We start from the raw sequence: 19,226 nt of genomic DNA, 5'->3' as shown, positions 1-19,226 counted from the left end.
AAGCTTATTATTATCTCTTATTGTGTCCGTACAAAATGACTACAAAGATTATTTGGAAGTAATTAAATCTAAGATGCTTGTTGGACTAAGAAAAGAAAAAACACCCCTAGGTGGTATTTCACCCTTGAGCAGCAATCCTGGCTGCAGGAGATCTTTGTCTTCCCTCCAAAGGAAGGGCTTTCATATGCTGGTTGTTCTACTCACCTGGGTGTAGTTGCTACCTGGAATGCTTGGAGATTGGCAGTAAACCTCCAAGCAGTAAAAGGAGTGCAGAGAGACTTGCATGGAGGACAGGAGGAGACGGGAATGAGAGTCAGTGTGAGATTGGAATGGGGCGCTTAGTGAGACTGGAACAGACGTGTCGGGAGAATGAAATAAACAGCAGCTGTTCACCAACCAGCCTGGCGGCCATGTTCCCTCTTTCATGCATCTCTTGGAGGCGGCTGCAGGCCGAGGAGAGGAAGTGGCACATGTCCACCAAACGCACATGGCAGGTAAGAGAGACCGCCCGAGGCCGTGCTCACTTATTTTGTGATTACACAAAAAGGTACATGAAAAAATGCTCTACATCGCTAGTCATTAGGCAGATGCAAATCAAAACCAGGAGATACCATCTCACTCCACAGAGACTGGCACACATCAAAAAGAGCAAGAACAACCAGTGCTGGCATGGATGTAGGGAGAAAGTCCTTCATTGTTGGTGGGAATGCGGACTGATCCAGGCTTTGTGTAAAACAGTTAAATGTTTTAAAGAATGTTCATCATTCCTTTAAAAACTAGAAATTTAACTTCATTATGACTCAGCAATACCACTTCTGGGAATATATTCCAGGGGTGCAAAAAAGCACAGTAGAAAAGACATCTTCACCTGTATGTTCACTGCAGCATTGTTCACAATAACCAGAATCTAAAAACAACCTTCAGACAGAAAAGGGAAATCTTCATGCCCCCATTCCGAGAAGCCCCCCAAGTTCTCAGCCCAGACCAGTCTACCTGGGAAGATTCGGTGGTGTTGGAATATTTCCCCTTTTCCAGCTGCCTTCTGGAGTTTTGTTACAGAAACCTTTTGTCAAAGAAACCTAGCTGATCTTTGACCCCCAGATCTAAGGTGCTAGCCAGAATTGATTTGACTTTGTAGATTCCAGGCTCTGGCCCAGCCTAGTCTTTGGAATGTAAATTTCAGGTGCCATCTAGTTTGTAATTGACATGTAGATTTCTTGCTACAGCCCAGCCTGGTCTTTGGGATGTAAATCCGAGTGCTTTCAGCCCAAAGAAGGCTTCCGTTTTGTTTTTGTATCTTCTTTCCGGGGGCATAGATTAAAGGCCTGCAGATACAAGAGAATTATGTTGCCTCAATGTTCTTCCTGTAAGATCTTTTGGTGCTTTTGGTGATGTCAGTGTATTGCGCCCTTTGGAAGGGCCATGATCAGTAAAAGGGGGTTCGGAGAGAAGGTGGGGGGGCGCATAAAGGTGTAGAGAGGACGGAGAGTGTATAGAGGGAAGACTGGAATAAACTGCAAGTGAGACCAACCATCTTGGCTCCTTTCCTTCCTTCGCCTGCCACATCTTCGCCATCAACCTCCCCGGGGTGGGGCAAGTGGCAGGAGGCTACCGAACTCGGGTGGCGGGAGAGACAGCTGCTGGCCTAGGTCCTGTGCCTGGCTCCGTGCGGTGAGGCGTCCCTTCCCTCGCCCGCGCCTTTTCTTTTTATTTTTATACAGGTGGCACCATGTTGTTTTGGATACTTGGCGCTGGGCCAGTTCCCTGCCAGAGGAGTGGCCTGCAGTGACCCATTCACATCTCTGCTGCTGCTTAAAATTTCTTAAAATTTCTGGTTAAGTTTCAGTGGTTAGACCCACAAAAGGCCCAACTTCCGGCCACTCCAGCACAGTGCAATAACCTGGAACCGCAGGTCCCATATTCTGCAGGGAACATAGGCTCTGTGAGAGGGGCCTGTCTCCGTGGGGTCCTCACACCCCTGGGTGGTGGCCCCAGCGCTGTCCCATGGCCGATAGGGTGTCTCAGGACCCCACTTTCTGCAGATCGTTCCGGAAAGGAAAGAAGCTTTTCCGTGGCCCTGAATCTTCAGATGACTCAGAGAGAGAAAGGGATTTGGAAGAGACGCCTCTGCACCCGTGGCACCCGCACTGACGAGGGACTGATTAGCATCAAGATGGACAGAGGGAGCCAGAACACCTCGAGGGACACACACAGAGGATTCCCCTGAGGGTCAAAGCAGTTCCCGGGAAACCATGACCGTGGGGGAGGAGGATTCCACAGCACACGGGGCAGTGGACACCGAGCCAAGGGGGGCTTCAAGAGTGTCTGTGCAGACGGTTTATCACCAACCCAGAAAAGACCACCGTGACCACTGGGAAGAGACGCCACCCACCCACAGGGAGGTGTGACTGTGGCCACTGGAGCTCCTGTCACAGGAGCAAAAGTGTCATCTGTCACCCATCACCCATCACCTCCATCCTTCATCCTTCAGAGACGAGGGCCCAGGTCCTGCCAACCCAGTCCCGTGGGGCTGCTAAGGGACAGGCTGAGGCGTCTGTGTGCAGCGGGTCTGGGCTGTGGGCTGGGGCCATCACTGCTCAGGGTTACAGACTTGAGGTTCTGAGGCCTATAGGGGATCCTGGGGTTCTGGGGAGGACAAAAAGGAGTAACGGGGGAGGCAAGTGTCCCTGGGTGGGGAGGGATGGGGTGAGTCCCCATACCCTAGGGTGACGCTGCCCATGCTGGGAGGTGACAGGTTCATGCACGTGCATTTGTCTCCAGGCTCAGCTGATCTCGGGGAACCCAGAGAATTTGTCGGTCAAGCTGGAGGCTCCTTGGACGTGATCTGTGACTATAACATCGAGTATAAGTGGCACCGGAAGTGTTGGTGCCGATACGTGCCCCAGAGCATCCGTTGGAACCGTCTAGAAACCACTGAAGCAGAACAGGTGATGAGGAGTGACCAGGTGACCATCAGGGATGACCAGAGTCAGAACAGGCTCACCTTGACCATGAAGCAGCTCAGGGATGATGACACAGGCACATACTTGTGTGGGATTCAGGCGGATACATTTTCTCTGGTGTTCCCCATCAGAGTGACCATCAGCCCAGGTAGGTGTCCATGTCACGAGTCTCCCGGGCCCTGCTCTGGCTTCTCCCCAGGTCCCTCTCCTGTTCTCATTGGTCACTCTTACGGGAATGTCCAGGGCCTAAGTCCTGGCCTCATACCCATTTGGCCATTGTTCTGAGGGAAGGACTTCTCTGCGATGCACGGGGACTCCCCACCCTGGGTGCTCCCCTGCCCTCTCTGGACTTAGTGCTCTCTGCCCAGCTCGGGGCTGGCTGGGCAGCCAGAAACACCTGTGACCTGGTCTATGTCCAGCTCCGACATCAGCTCTGACCACCACCTCAATGTCCACCACGACCACCGTGACTACCGACACACCCACGACAACGGCCACCACAGAAGAGATCACAGACGCCCTGAGTGTGACCAGAACCCTCTCCAACACCACGTGAGCCAGCTGCATGCTCTGCTCTCTGCCATGTCCTCTGGGCCCACTGCTCCAAGGGGACCCCCAGGACTTGACTCTGGAGCCTCAGGCTCTTCGAGGGGCCCCTCTGGGGTCTCACACTTCCCCCTCAGTCCCAGCGACCCTGAATCTGAAATGAAGGCATGGATGGGGTGGGAGGCACTCTGGGCTCCTCAGAAGACCACGTTTCCAGCCCCACTCTGGGCTCTGTCCCTGCCAACAACCCTCCACCCCCCATGTCTCCTGTCCTACCCGCTGCCGTGTCCTCCCCAAGGACTACACCTGTTTCAGGGCCAGAGCCCAGGATTCTCCATCTGGACCCATTGGCAGCACTGAGTCCTGGAGGACCCACAGGAAGTTCAGATGGTCTGAGCTGCTCAGTTCTCCCCTCTTTCCTCTCTGCTCCCCTCCTCTCCTCTTCACTCCTATGCCCTCCCCTCCCCTCCCTTTTTCTCTCCCCTCCCTCCTCTCCATAGAGATTGGGGTGTCCTAGTCCTCTCAGACCTGGTGACCAGCAGTCATGGGGCGCTGTCCAGATCCCGGGCCTCCATCCTTGGCCATACCTCTGCCTCCCACTCCCCATAGCGGGCACTGAGACAGACTTGGTGCCCCCAGCCTCTGCCACTCTGAGGCTTCTAGAAAGAGAGGCCCGGCCCCTCCTGTTCTGGCTCTGGACATGGTGACCCCAGGAGGAGACCCTGAGCCCCCTCAGAACCCTCAGGTCCCCTCCCCACATGTTCTTGTTCTGAGGTTTCCCCCTCCCAATCACTCAGAAAAGGTGAGCTGAGGCATGCTTCCTCTTCCAGGTCAGCCCTGGAGGCTCCATGAGGGTCTCTGGTCATGGGGGAAGCATCTGGCCAGCTACAGGGTTCTGGGGCTCAGGGTCATCAGTGCTCCCACCCTGATGGGTTCATTGAGCAGAGCAGGGTCCAGGTGACTGAGGCCCAGGGGCTGTCCTCGGTGACACTCAGGTGCCCTCATACAGGTGATGGGGCCCAGGGGCTTGAGATAGGGGGCCAGGGAGGGACCTCATTTCTTGTCACTGTCGCCCCTCAGGTCCCTGCTCAGCATCATCCACTTCCTGCTCCCGGCCTTCCTAAAGGTTCTCCTGCTGCTGGTCCTGATGGGGGCCATCGTCTGTGCAAGCTGGTCTCAGAGGGGCCCTAGGAAACAGACAGAGACCCTCCAATCACAGAGCATTGAGGAGTCGCAGGAATTGGGGTTCCAGGCAAGACTGGGGTCCCCAGCCTGCAGGGCTTGAGAGTCAATTCCCTACTGGCCCCCGACTCATCTCGCCTGGTGCCCACTGCTGATCTCAACTCCTGGAGCTCGAGGGCCGCCAGAGTCAGGGATGCTGGCAAACACGCTGCTAGCGGATGTTTCAGTAAAGTCATTTCTTGCTTGTCCGTTTTCTACTCCATAAACTCCAGGTGATCCACCAGCCATAAGACCTGGTTTCCCACACGGAGTCTCTGAGAACCCCGATCCCTCATTGCGATGGGTACAGCTGGGTAAACGTTGATCCCAGTGTTCCCTCGGCCCATTGGACCACATGCCTGGTCCCTCTTTTGGCTTCATAATAAATGTAAATCATGGGGGCAGAGCAATAGTACAGCCAGGAGGGCATTTGCCTGCATGCGTCCAATCTGGGTTCAATTCCAGGCATCCCATAGGGTCCCCCGAGCACCACCAGGAGTGACTCCTGAGTGCAGAGCCAAAAGTAAACCCTGAGCGTCGCAGGGTGTGCCGCCAAAAAGTAAAAAAAGAAAAAGAAGAAGTATATCATGAAGATTCTTGAATATTTGTCTCATGCCCCATGAAGGAGTAGCAGATGAAGACCCCAAACTCTCACCTGATACTATCTCAGACACACACACACACGCAGGCACCTCACACTATATAAACACACCATATACACACCGAAGAGACACACAATCTCACACCACAGACACATACATATCCCTTACAACAAAGACACACATACGCCTCACAGCACAAAAATCAGCACACATGCCTCACAGCATACACACAATCACACCAGAGGGACATTTCTGTTACTAATTCTGACACACAAACAGTTCATACAAGAAACACGCACACCCTTGTATCACACACACATATGCCTCAGGACACAGACACGCATACTTCAGACTATGTTGCAGACACAGACACACTTTATATCAGAGACTCATACACCTCACATCAAAGAAACACACTGACACTACACAAAACTCTTCTCACACATCGCACACACACACACACCCCTCACTGCATCTCAGGTACACACTACTCACCACAGACTACAATTTCTTGACACCGCACACATCAGAAAACACACAACTCACACCATAAGAAAAACACACACTCCAGTCACACCACACACATACATGCCTCATGCCATACTTGAACTGAAATCATAGCACAAATATAATTTGTCTCGTGTGACAATCACACAGACCTCACGGAACAACAAAGTGCAAACTCCCTAGAACATACCCAGGGACACATATCACCCCACAAACACATGCACACCACACACACACACATAGTGCCTCAGATGCTCTCCTCACACACGTTCCCCTCAGACGTGTCCCCGACCTCGCCTCACCCAGTCCAGAAGCCCCAATACTCAGGCCCTGAGACCCCACTGGACTGGGTCCCCCAACCCCACAGCTTCCCTTGTGGGGTTCTGTGAGAGATTGGGGGGTGTGGGGGGCTCCTCATGGTGGGAAAGAACCTCCTAGCAGGGGCGCCATGGTGGGGTGTGGAGGGTGATTCTGAAAGCGGGTGAGGGAGCGTCTGATCCTGAAGCGCCTGTTTCCCAAACTGTGGTCCGGCGACCGGTTCCTGTGGAGACGCAGACCAGACCCTCAGCATCTGGCCCTCAGCCCAGCTTCCCGAGGCTGACAGGCCTTCCTGAGTGGGGGGCCCACGACGTACCTGTGTCAGCAGCGCGAGGCCTCAGGGAGGTGACAGAGCAGCTGGAGAGGTGACAGAGTGTGGGCCAGAGGCACTGACCCGGGTTCTTTGCACCCTTCAGGAGCGAGACCTGGGGAAAGAGAGGCAGGAAGCAGTGAGGAGACCTGACAGGGGAGAGGCTGACCCGCACAGTGACTGTGTGAGCCCTGGGGTGCCGGCACCCAGCAAACTCCTCCACCCACACAGCGGCCAGGGTGAGGGAGCCCTGGGCCTGGGCCTGCTGGGTGAGGGAGATCCGGAGGCCAGGGGGTGACCCTCCCCTCAGCCTCCTCAGCCGCTGAGCTGGGCCAGCAGGAGCCACAGCCCAGGGCTCAGGGCCCTCCCCAAGGTTGGGGCCCAGCCTGGCCGGCCTGGGGCTCTGAGGACAGGCCAGCATGGAAATGGGGCCCCAACCCAACCTGTGCATCTGTGAGCCTGAGGGTTACACCCGCCCACACACCTCACTCTGCAGCGCTGACAGGCTAGGGGTGTGAGGAGAGCTTCTCTCAGGGCTGGGGGGCCTGGAACCCCGTCATCCTGAGCCCTTGCTTTCCTCACTGGGAACCCACAGGCATGCCCAGACCCTGTGGCTCACCTCTCCCGTCTTCCCCATCGGGGCACCGCTGTGTCCCCAAGTTGGGCCTCCCAGGCCTGTGCTTGCTGGGACCTGGACGTGACCAGGGCCCTTGCTCAGACCTAGGAGGCTCCAGTGGGTGGTCCTGGAGGGCCAGGGGGAGAAAGGCTCCTCCCCTGGTCAGGCTGCACTGGACAGGGACAGGCCGGGGCAGGGGCCGGGCCCAGGAGGGCTCTGGGCTGTGTCTGCAGGCCGGGAATGTCCCGCTGGAGCTGCCTCTCAGATGGGTCCGGACACGGGCTGAAGGGGAGCTGGGCCCTGTACTGCCTCTGGGCGGCACAGCTGAGGGATCTGTCTAGAATATTCTGCCAGCCTCAGCCTCACGGACTCCTCCCCTGGACACAGCCCTGAGCAGCCTGCAAGGACACGGCTCTGACTTCCAGGAGGTTTCAGTCGCGTTCAGCCAGGGGGAGCCCCAGCAGACGAGGGAGCAGGAGAGCATGGCAGGTGGTGACTGTCCCGGGTGCGGTTGTCCTGAGGGTGGGCTCCTGCCACCAGCCTGCCCAGGAGACCCTCTTCGTCTTGAGTGATTATGGCCTTGGTTTACCAGCTCACACAGGCCTTGCCTGAAGATTCTGGAAGGCCCCAGTCCCTTCTCCCTTCCCTGAAGCCTGCTTTCCTGGCAGATGGTCTTTGTCCACAAGTCCTTGGAGGACCCCGGGGACCCAGACCCATTTCCTACCCACACCTGGCAGAACCTTTGGCCCCGCGCGGCCTGGCTGGCAGCACTTACCGTGAAGCTGATGCCCACGGTGGTATCAGGAGCCTGGAGTAACTTGCCCTGGTGGAACTGCACCAGCAGCAATGGCTTCCCAGCTGATCACCCAGAGGCAAGTGCAAAAACGAGGTCACACGGTCCTGCACACACACACACACACACCTGCACACACATATACACACATATACACACCTGCTCACACACACCTGCACACAAACATGTGCAAAATACACAACTGCACATTCACAGATTTGCATACACACCTACACATATACCTAAACACACACCTGCAGGCAGAAACAAACATGTACACATACACACCTGCATCACACCACTGAGCATACAAACCAGTAAACACACATATACCTGCACGCACACATGCACACACACACACACACACACACCCCTGCAATTGTATGCCCTGACACACAGACTCACCTGAAAACACATAGATGCACATGCCCATTCAGGCACACACATCATACAGGTTTAGACACATGTGGGTGCATACACCATACGCTTTGTTTCCTGTCATGGCCATTATACAAGAGGGGAGTGGGGTGGGGTGCAGGGGATAAGCTCCCTAGGACTGAGCTGAACATGTGAGGTGACCGTGAGCTCCCCCTCTTCAGCTACACCCCAGGTCCAGGCTGTTCTCCTGCATCAGCAGTGGGTACATGTCCTGCCTCCTTCACTTACACAAAAACACACATGCATGCGTGAGCACTAGGCATATTCACACAACTACACACACTAAACACGGAATCACAACCCTGCTCCCAAGACATGCAACAAACTCCCTGCACATGTGTTCACACACTCCCATACATGCCCACATAAAACACATAGCACAGGACGTCATGGCACACACCAGCACACATACTCACATACACGCAAATATGCACACAATCACAGACATATTACACACAGTCACACACACACGCATATATGCTCACACATATTCACACTCAAACACCCGCACCAGGGCTTGAGAGTGGATGGTGCTCAGAGGATCCATCCAACCCCATCTTTCCCGGTGTAGTCAGAACACCGGGGGCAACCCTGCCTGGGCAGGATCGTGTCAATCAGGGTCCCATGGTACGAGGATTTCTGTGAGCATGTGTGGGTCTCTTTGCCCCAGTCCTGCAATCATTCTCCATTCCTGGTCCAACCCCAGGGGGACAGGGCAGGAGGGGGGATCTGAGCAGCTCAGGTGAGGGCAGACCCCTGTCTGCTGGGATAAGCGCAGAAGGAGACCCTGGGCACCCAGCCTCGCTTCTCTTTTCCTCAACCCTCCCCCCTCCCCCGTATGAGAGGCCACTGGCTCTGGGGACTGGACAGCCCTCACGACAGGCTCTGACATGAGTCAAGTGCAGACGTGCTGGCCACATCCTGTGGGCGGCCCACAGCCCCTCTGCTGGTCTCTGCAACCCGCCACAGACTGAGCAGGTCAGCTGAGGCCTGAGGGGCTCAGGTGTCTCCGGGGTCTCTGTCCCCCAGTGAGGCACCAATGGGGCACAGGCTGTGGGGGCTCATGCTTGAGACCAAAGAAACGGGGGAGAAAACCCCGTTCCTGTTGGCCTTGTGCCCCACCACGGAAGTGGATGTTGGACTGGCAGCTGCCTCTTCAGCAAGGACCCGGACTAGTTTTGGGGGATTCAGTGCACAGAGCATGAGCTCACCCTGAAAAGGGCCTGTTGGGCGTATTCCCAGCACAGACACCCTCCCATGGACAGTGCCCAGCGGGAACTCCCTTCCTGGGACCCACTTCTCTGCAGTGAGCATCTGACACCACACCTCTTCCTTCCACTCATGGGCATGTATCCCGGTTTTTGCACTGCTGCTTCCTGGACCCCAAACATAGGCTCCCATGGGCTAGAGCGATAGATCAGCAGGAGGGGTGTTTGCAAACATGTGGTCCATCCCTGGTAAACTATAGGGTCCCCTGAACTGCCAGGAGTGACCCCTGGGCTCAGAGCCAAGAATAAGCCTAAGCACCTGAGCACTGCCAGGTGTGGCCAAAAGCACATAAAATACAAAAACCAAAACCAAATACGGAATCCCTGGAACCCGGGTGCTGGGCACTGTTTCAGGGCCCACCATGGCAGGGACAACTGAACAGAAAGTACATTCTGTGAATCCCCCAGCCACAGGATGAGGCCCGAGGTCAAGGCTCCATTGCGGCCATTTCTGAAAAGTGGGTCCTGGTCTGGCCTTGCTCCTTCCCCACCCCCACCCCAGACACCTGCTCTGACACTTCAGGGGCGGGCGGGGAGTGGCTGAGGAGGAGGAACAAGTGAGTGAGCGAGAGAGCGGAAGGAGGCAAGGTGAGGGGCTCTGTCTGTCCACAGGCTACGTAAACACCCCAGCACCAGGTGAGAGGATGCGGCCACTTGCTCTCCTGCTCCTTCTCTGCGGCCTCTCTGGTGAGTCGGTCCTGCCCGGGGTCCCACTGGGCCCACCCCCCTTTCCATGGAGTGTCTAGGTCTTGTGGAAGGTGGGACCGTCTGAGTGCAGTGGGCCCAGAAAGGGTGAGCTGCAGGGCCGCACAGAAATCTGCCTGGGGCAGAGATCTTGACCCAGCAGGTGGACATGTGGACAGTGAGCACCCAGTCACGTCGGTGGGAGCATCAGAGACAGCCCAGTGACCAACATCCACTTCTCCCTCCTCTTGTCCCTGGAGGGTGCTGAGGTCCCTGGAAGGAGGGCATGGGTGCAGGAAGGAACAGGGGAAAGTGCTGGACAGTCAGGGTGCCCGCACTGGTCACCAGGAGCAGGTGGGGCAGGCGGAAGGGCCATAAACTGGGAACAGATAAGGTGGCTCCAGGAACTGCACTAACATGGCGGCTGAGGTGGCTCGTGGGTGTGGCTGTCTAGAATGACATGGGGTGGGGGGTCACCCATCCAGGTTCGAGAAGGTCTGAGGTATCAGTACCAGGGACCCGAGTGGCCACATTCGAGGCCACATGACGTCTTCCAACTCCTCCACACTGAAAATCCAACAGGAGCCCACAGGTGGAATGGGAGGGCACGAGAACCCAACCAATCTCTACTAGCAAAAGCATTAACACTGGAGCTTAACTTCTAAAACCATTTTAGTACAACCGCAGACTGGGACTTAATATCCTCATGATGAGATACAAAATGATTTCACTAATTTTCCTCTTAGGGAGTATTTTTTTCATTCTTTTAGACAATAATGGGTAATAAGTGATATAAAATAAATTTTATGGAGACAGGCTTGGGAGTTTGTTGGGAAAATGGAGACAAAATGGTGGAGGGAAGTTGCCAGTGTTGGTGGGGTTGGAGTTGGAATATTGAATGCCTGGAACAAACCTTCATGAGCGACTCTGTAAACCATAGCATTGAAGGAAAGGGCTGAGGTGAGAGACTCTCATGGTGTCTTTGGTTTGTAGGAAACTCACAATCTTAATATTACTTCATCATTTGCTCTTTATTAGGAGAATCAATAATATTTCTTATCTTTCATTCGGGTCTTTTTAAAAAAATTTATTAGTGAATCACAATGAGGTACAGTTACAGACATAAACATAAACTTTTGTGCTTGTGTTTCAGTCATACAATGCTTGAGTACCCATCCCTCCACCAGTGCCCATTCTCCACCACCAATGAACACAGTATCCCTCCCACCACCACCAACCCTCCCCATTCCACCTCTGTGACAGGGCATTCCCTTTTGTTCTCTCTCTCTTTTGGGGTGTTATGGCTTGCAATAGAAGTTTTGAGTGGCCATCATGTTTGATCTATAGTCTACTTTCAGCCCACATCTCCCATCCCGAGCGGGTCCTCCAAAACCCTTTACTTGGTGTTCCCTTCTCTATCTGAGCTGCCTTTTCCCCCAGCATGTGAGATCAGCTTCCAAGTCATGGAGCAAACCTCCTCCTAATTATCTCAACTATTTTTAGGTGTTGGTCTCCCATTCTGTTATTTTATATTCCACAAATGAGTGCAATATTTCTATGTCTGTCTCTCTCTTTCTGATTCATTTCACTTAGCATGATACTTTCCATGTTGATCCACTTATATGCAAAGTCATGACTTCATCTTTTCTAACAGCTGCATCATATTCCATTGTGTAGATGTACCAAAGTTTCTTTAACCAGTCTTCTGTTCTCGGGCACTCAAGTTTTTTCCAGATTCTGGCTATGGTAAATAGTGCTGCAATGAACATACAAGTGCAGATGTCATTTGGACTATACTTGTTTGCCTCTCCGGGCTATATTCCCAGAAGTGGTATTGCTGGGTCAAATGGGAGCTCAAAGTCTTATTTTTGAGAAGCATCCATACTGCTTTCCAGAATCGCTGTTGTTCAGGTCTTAACTCTGTTCTTTGCATTTCTGCTTTTTTATATTGGAATGTCCTGATATTATATTGCATCTAATAAAATATCATGAAAATATTGAGCTAAGCATCAAAAAGAACAGTGCAGGGCTGGAGTGATAGCACAGCGGGTAGGGTGTTTGCCTTGCATGCGGCCGAACCGGGTTCAAATCCCAGCATCCCATATGGTCCCCGAGCACCGCCAGAAATAACTCCTGAGTGTAGGGCCAGGAGCAACCACTGTGCATCGCCGGGTGTGACCCAAAAAGCAAAAAATTAATAAATAAATACATAATTTAAAATAAGTAAATAAAATACAGACAATATATAAATATAAAGTCTTGTATTTTTTAATAAAAACACCATTGGGAATTTAGCTTAGTGATAGAGTACTTGCCTTGAATGTGTGAGGTTCTGGGATTACTGTTTTTCTCATAACAATAATGGAATGAGAAAAAGCAATAAGGAAAGAAAAAAAGAAACGAAGGAAGGAAGGAAGGAAGGAAGGAAGGAAGGGAGGAAGGAAGGGAGGAAGGAAGGAAGGAAGGAAGGAAGGAAGGAAGGAAGGAAGGAAGGAAGGAAGGAAGGAAGGAAGGAAGGAAGGAAGGAAGAAGGAATTACTGCATATCCAAACTGGTGAGTGAAAGCCAAAGCTGAATTCAAATATAAATTCTTGTTAAATAAAGTTAGCATATGACCTGGCAACCTTACAATACCTGTGTTATATGGGCTGGAGCATTAGTACAGTAGGTAGGGTGTTTGTCCTGCACATTGCCAACCCTCGATTGATCCCTGACACCCAAATGTTCCCAGCACCACCAGGAGTGATTCCTCAGCACTGACCAGGAGTAAGCCCTGAGCAGTGCTGGGTGCTTTGCAAAAGATATCTCAGTTATAAAAGTGAGTTAAACAAAATTTCGTTTTGTTTAATTTTTTGTTAATTTTGAGTTAAACAAAATTTCTTTTGTATCTCTTTGTTCTTCTCTGGCCACTTCTGGTCGTATTTAGAGTTTACTCTTTTTTAAAAAAAATTAATTAATTCCTTTATTCTTGGCTTTTTGGGTCACAACTGGCAATACTCAGGGGTTACTTCTGCTCTGCACTCAGGAATCACGCCTGGCGGTGCTGGGGGACCATACGGGAAGCCTGGGATCAAACACAAGTTGGCTGTATGCAAGGCCAATGCCCTCCCTGCTGTCCTATTGCTCTGGGCCTAGGAGATATTCTTAAAGAAATAAAATGTATCAATTTAAATGTGAGATAAATTAATAATTTCAATAATAAACGATAGAAATACCAAATGAATCTCAAAACAGCTTGAATACATGAAGAGGTTAAAAATAAAGAAATATTTGATCGAAATAATATAAGTACAAGTAGTAAAAATGTATAATTGCAATAGCTCAGAAGTTTTCATGATAAATAATATTCTATTTGTATTTTCAAAGTTTTGTGCTAATAATAGTTCTATTAAAAGTCTAGAGAGATATTACAGCAGGTGAGTTGCTCGCCTTGAACACAATAATAGTATTCCATAAAATAGATAACACCGGGGGAGGCAGTCGCAGTAGAATAGACCCAGGATCAACAACAACTAAAACACTTCAATGCTAATATTCATGGGGAATAATACAAATATTGACCAAATCACGGAATTTGGCCCAGTAAAGAACTGGTACCAGGGAAATGAGATCATTCAGTGCAGAGCACTTGCCTTGACGTGAGGTCCTGGGTTCCATGGCGAGCGACAGCAGAAAAAGCTTGTCCAAGAGCTCTGGGATAATCCTGAAGGTTCTGAGGAAACAACAACTCCGCCGTTCTCTGGACATCTGCTCTCCCGGCCATGTAGATGTATCTTCAGGACGCTGCAAAATGAGCAGCTCTAATGCCAAAGACAGACGAAGGGAATGACAGACTGAGCTCACTCCGGGTCAGATCTGGAGCGGGGTCTGACCTCTGTGTGCAAGCAATGATGGAGAGGCACCTTGAATGCGTAGTGACCCATTCAATTTTAAAATCTTTTAGTAAAATGTATATAAAAATTTAAACTTTTTATTAAGAATTTTTTTTACTATGCCACAGTGGCTTACCAAGTGGTTCCTAAGACCGCTGTTTCTGGCATTTAGTGTTCCAACACCAATCCCACCACCAGTGTGACCTGCCCTCCACCAGTGCCCCCCAGTTTCCCACCCACCACCCCAGCCTACCTCTTTCAGGCATAAGTAAATTTACTTGTATCATTTATGTGGAACAAAAGCAAGAGGAATGAGCAGATCTTAGATGGGGAGGAGTCACTTTGTGGTGATTGTCCCCTCACACTGGGGTTAGTAAAGCTACCATCTGAGGCTGGGCTGGTCTGGTTGCTGTTGGCTGAGCCTCTAGGTACTGATCAGGCCCCTGAGCTGGGGCTTCTGGGCAACTTTCCCATCAGCCTCACTGGGACCCTGTGGGCCTACAGCGCTGTGGAACTCTGAGGTCCAGGAGCTTCAGTGTGGAGCGGTGTGGGGGCTGGGCAGCTTGATGAGGGTCAGCTCTGGAGCTGGGTAGGAGGGGTTCAGGGTGGGGTGGGCGGGGCTGCTGGGCCTTCAGGCAGAAAGGGGAATCTTCGTGCCCCCATTCCAGAAGCCCCCAAGTTCTCAGCCCAGACCAGTCCAGTTCTTTTGGAGACTGGGCACTGGGCCAGTACTCTGCCTGCGGCGTGGCCCAACTGACCCACTCACATCTCCGCTACTGTTGTCATTTCTGGTAGAGTTTCCTGTGGACAGACCCACACAATGCCCCGCTTCCGGCCACTACAGCAGAGTGCAATGACCTGGAACCGCAGGGCCCACATCCTGCAAGGGAACAGAGGCTGTGTGGGAGGGGCCTGTCTCCGTGGGTCCTCACGGCCCTGGGGGGTGGCCCTAGCACTGCGCCATGACCAACAGAGGTCTCAGGACCCCGCTGTGTGTAGAGTGTTCCGGAAAGGAAAGAAGCCTTTCCGCGGCCCTAAATCTTCAAATGAGTCAGAGAGAGAAAGGGCTTTGGAGGAAACGCCTCTGCAACCCTAACACCCACATGACAGAGGGACGGGTCGGCATCAAGATGGACAGAGGGAACCGGGACATCCCAAGTGACACACACAAAGGATTCCTCTGGGGGTCAAAGAAGTTTCCGGAAAACCATGGCCCTGGGGGAGGCAGATTCCACAGCACATGGGGCAGTGGGCACTAAGCCATGGGGGGCTTCGAGAGTGTCTGTATAGATGGTTTATCACCAACCGAGGAGAGACCATGGTGACCACTATGAAGAGCCGCCACCCCCAGGGGTGTGTGGCTGTAGCCGCTGGGGCTCCTGTCACCGGAGCAGAAGTATCATCTGTCACCCACCACCCATAACCCTCCATCCCCTATCTTCAGAGACAGGGGCCCAGGCCCTGCCAGCCAAGTCCCATGGGGCTGCTAAGGGACAGACTGAAGCGTCCACGTGCACCATGTCTAGACTGCAGGCTGAGGTCGTTATTGCTCAGGGTCAAGGTCTTGAGTGTCTGAGGTCATATGTGGTCGTGTGGGTTCCGCAGCTTTGGCCAGTGTCATGGGGATTGTAGAAGGTGGGATTGGGGGAGGCAGGTCTCCCTGGGTGGGAGCGATGAGGAGAGTCCCTGTGCCTGGCGGTGGCACTGCTCGTGCTGGGAACTGACAGCCTCGTGCGTTTGTCTCCAGGCTCAGCTGCTCTCAGGGGACCCCAAGAAGTTGTTGGTGAAGCTGGAAGATCCTTGACTGTGACTTGTGTCTATAACGGCTATTATGAGCAGCACCAGAAATGGTGGTGCAGAAGGGTGACTGGGAGTGACTGTTGGGACCGTGTAGAAACTGCTAGAGCAGAACAGGTGGTGAGGAAAGGCCGGGTGACCATCAGGGACAACAGGAGTCAGCACAGGTTCACCGTGACCATGGAGCAACTAAGAGAAGATGACGCGGGCACGTACTGGTGTGGGATAGAGAAAGTTAAACTTGATCAGAGGCTCCTGATCAGAGTGACCGTCAGACCAGGTAGGTGACCCTGTTCGTGTCATGAGTCCCCCAGACCCTGCTCTGGCTACTCTCCTCTTGTCCTCGTCGATCACTCTGAGGGGACTGTCCTGGGGGTGAGTCCTGGCCTCATGCCCATGTGGGCACTGCGTGGGGGAGGGGATTCTCTGCGACGCTGACGCTGGAGGGCTCCACCCACCTGAGTACCCCTTCCCTCTCTGGGCTCAGCGCTCTCTGCCTAGCTCAAGGCTGGCCAGGCAGCCGGAGGCCCCTGTGACCTGGTCTCTCTGTCTAACTCCAACCCCAGCCACCACCGTGTCCACCACAACCAATACAACCACCAACGCACCCACGAAAACGGCCACCACAGAAGAGACCACAGACGCCCCAGCCCCGACCACCACCACCGTGTTCATAACCACAACCACCAACGCACCCACGACAACGGCCACCACAGAAGAGACAACAGACGCCCCAGCCCCGACCACCGCCACCGTGTTCACCACGACCACTACAACCACCAACGCACCCACGACAGTGGCCACCAGAGAAGAGACCACAGATGCCCCGAGTGTGGCCAGGACCCTCTCCAACACCACGTGAGCCGGCCACATGCTCTGCTCTCTGCTGTGTCCCTCTGGGCCCACTGCACCATGGGGACCCCCGGGATTTATCTCTAGACCCTCAGGCTCCTCTAGGGGCCCACTGGTATCCCCCACTTCTCCCTCAGCACCAGTGACCCCGAATCTGAAACCAAGACGTGAGTGTGGTGGGAGGCACCCTCTTAGCCCCATGTGTTACTGCCTCTATGGCCCTGCTCCCAGCTCTGTCCCTGAAAACATCCATCCTCCCCATGTCTCCTGTCCTGCCCCGTGCCCATGTCCTCTCCAAGAACCACCCCTGGTGCAGGGCCCGGAGCCCAGGACTCTCCACCTGGACCTGTTGGTAGCACCAAGTCCCCGGAGGTCCCACAGAACCTGCTGATGGTCTGAGCTGCTGGGGAGAACACTTCTCTCAAGGGTGGGAGCACTACAGGGAGGAGGCTGTCACGTGCTGTCTGAGCTGCAATGGGCACCCACCATACCTGTCTTTGCTCCTCTCCCCTCTCCCCTCCAATCCTATCTTCTCTCCCATCCCTCTTCCTCCTCCTCCTCTCCCCTTCTTTTTTTCTTTCCTCACCGCTCCTCTCCTTTTCAATCCTCTCCCCTACCCTCCTACTCTACTCTCCCTTCCTATCCTCTCCTCCCCCTTCCCTCCTCTTGCTTCCCCTCCTCTTCACTCCTGTGCCCTCCCCTACCCTCCTCTTTTCTTTCTCCTCCTATCCTCTCCATGGATATTGGGCGTCCTATTTCTCCCTGCTGGTGGCCCAGCAGCTCTGGGGCACTCTCAGTCCGAAGCTTCTGTCATTGCTATCCATGCTGACCCCCATTCCCCAGAGTGGGCACAGAGTCCAGGCTTGGTGCCCCCAGCTTCTATCACTCTGAGGCTTCTAGAAGCAGAGAGGCCCGGCCCCTCCTTCTCAGGCCCTGGACATGGTGACCCCATGAGGAGACCCTGATCCCCCTCAGAACCCTCAGGTCCCCTCCCACATGTCCTTGTTCTGAGGTTTCCTCCCCCCAATCACTCGGAAAAGGTGAGCTGAGACCTGCTTCCTCTTCCAGGTCAGCCCTGGAGGCCCCATGAGGGTCTCTGGCTAGGGGGGAAACATCCGGCCAGCTACGGTGGTCGTGGGGCTCAGAGTTCATCGGTGCTCCCACCTGATGGGTTCATTGGGCTGAGTGGTCCAGGTGACTAAGGCCCAGGGACTGTCCTGGGGGACACTCAGATGCCCTCACACAGGTTATGGGGTCCAGGGCTTGGGAGAGGGGCCTGGGAGGGGCCTCATTCCTTGTCACTGTCCCCCCTCAGGTCCCTGCTCAGCAGCGTCCAATTCCTGCTCCTGGTCTTCCTGAAGGCGCCTCTGCTGCTGGTCATGATGGCGGCCGTCATCTGGGCAAGCTGGCCTCAGAGGGGCCCTAGAAAACAGACCGGGAAACCTCCAATCACAGAGCATTGTGGGGCCACAGAAATTGGGGTGGGCAGAGCCATGGTCCCCACCATGGAGGACCCGGTGTCCACTCCTTGAAACACTGCCCATCCACAGCTGAGCGTTTCCAGGTCCTGCTCGAGAGGGGGACACAGTGGTCAGAGATGGGGTGAAGGAGCAGGAGGCCCCATGCAGGATGCAGAGAAGAGAACATCTGGCCTCTTCCCCGGAACAAGTCTGCAGCTTCCAGTGGAAAGAGCACCTGGGGAAAACAGCCTCTGTGAAAGTGGGGGGCTCCAAATGACCCCCGCCCATCCTGTCACTCAGCTACGCCCAACTGAACTGTGCCTTCTCGTCCGTCTGTGAACTGGCTTCTGCTGACCTTCCGGAACATAGAGAAAATGTCCCCTCCTCTCGCTAGCAAAGGGGTGGACAATAAATGCAGGGCACTAGGGCAGATGAGTCTAGCCTTTGTCCATGTTCCAGCGGTCTCACCTCCTTCATTTAGCCCTGAACACTCTTCCCTGGTGTTTAGTTTTGGTTTTGGTTTTGTGGCCACACCCGGCAGTGCTCAGGGCTTCCTCTGGCTCTGCACTAAGGTGTCACTCCTGGCAGGTTCAGGGGATCCCTTGGCTGCCAGGGATCGAACCAGGGTCAGCCGCTTGCAAGCAGCTGCCTTAAGCCCTGTTCTGTCTCCCCAGCCCCAGAACTTCCTTTCCCCAAGACTCACTGAGAGACGTGTTAGGTGCCAGCCCCAAGCTGTTTGCCTGGTCCCAGATGTAGGAGGTGACCAGTCACGATGAGTGTCCATTAGAGCCTGTTTCTGTGTCCCCAAGAAGAGTTTCCACAAAACAGGCCCCATCGGGCGCCCTTGTTGCCTCCCGCCCCTGGATCTTCTGGCTCTGCTAGTAAGAGTGTCTCTCCCTCCTGCTGGGCCCCTGGGAGGCTCTGCCCCCACAACCTCACGTGCACGCGTGCGCGCACACACACACACACACTCACACAC

General features: G+C 53.8%; 1 protein-coding gene across 1 annotated transcript; it reads left to right on the top strand.

Moving 5' to 3' along the window:
- The first annotated feature begins 2,759 nt into the window (after window positions 1-2,759).
- LOC129403548 (CMRF35-like molecule 5) lies at window positions 2,760-15,942 on the top strand. Its single transcript, XM_055132285.1, has 4 exons — window positions 2,760-3,111; window positions 3,383-3,515; window positions 4,590-4,668; window positions 15,886-15,942. Exons 1-4 carry the CDS (start codon window positions 2,760-2,762, stop codon window positions 15,940-15,942), a joined length of 621 nt encoding a protein of 206 aa, XP_054988260.1.
- The last annotated feature ends 3,284 nt before the right edge of the window (window positions 15,943-19,226 follow it).

This window comes from Sorex araneus, chromosome 3 (assembly GCF_027595985.1).
Source record: "Sorex araneus isolate mSorAra2 chromosome 3, mSorAra2.pri, whole genome shotgun sequence".
Classification (NCBI taxonomy): domain Eukaryota; kingdom Metazoa; phylum Chordata; class Mammalia; order Eulipotyphla; family Soricidae; genus Sorex; species Sorex araneus.
This window is presented reverse-complemented; position numbering and strand designations above follow the sequence as displayed.

Coding starts and splice junctions, on each gene's coding strand:
- LOC129403548 (XM_055132285.1), top strand. CDS start 2,760: ATGCACGTGCATTTGTCTCCAGGCTCAGCTGATCTCGGGGAACCCAGA. Junction 3,516..4,589: donor AGAACCCTCTCCAACACCAC/GTGAGCCAGCTG, acceptor GTCGCCCCTCAG/GTCCCTGCTCAGCATCATCC. Junction 4,669..15,885: donor TGGTCCTGATGGGGGCCATC/GTCTGTGCAAGC, acceptor GTTTGTCTCCAG/GCTCAGCTGCTCTCAGGGGA.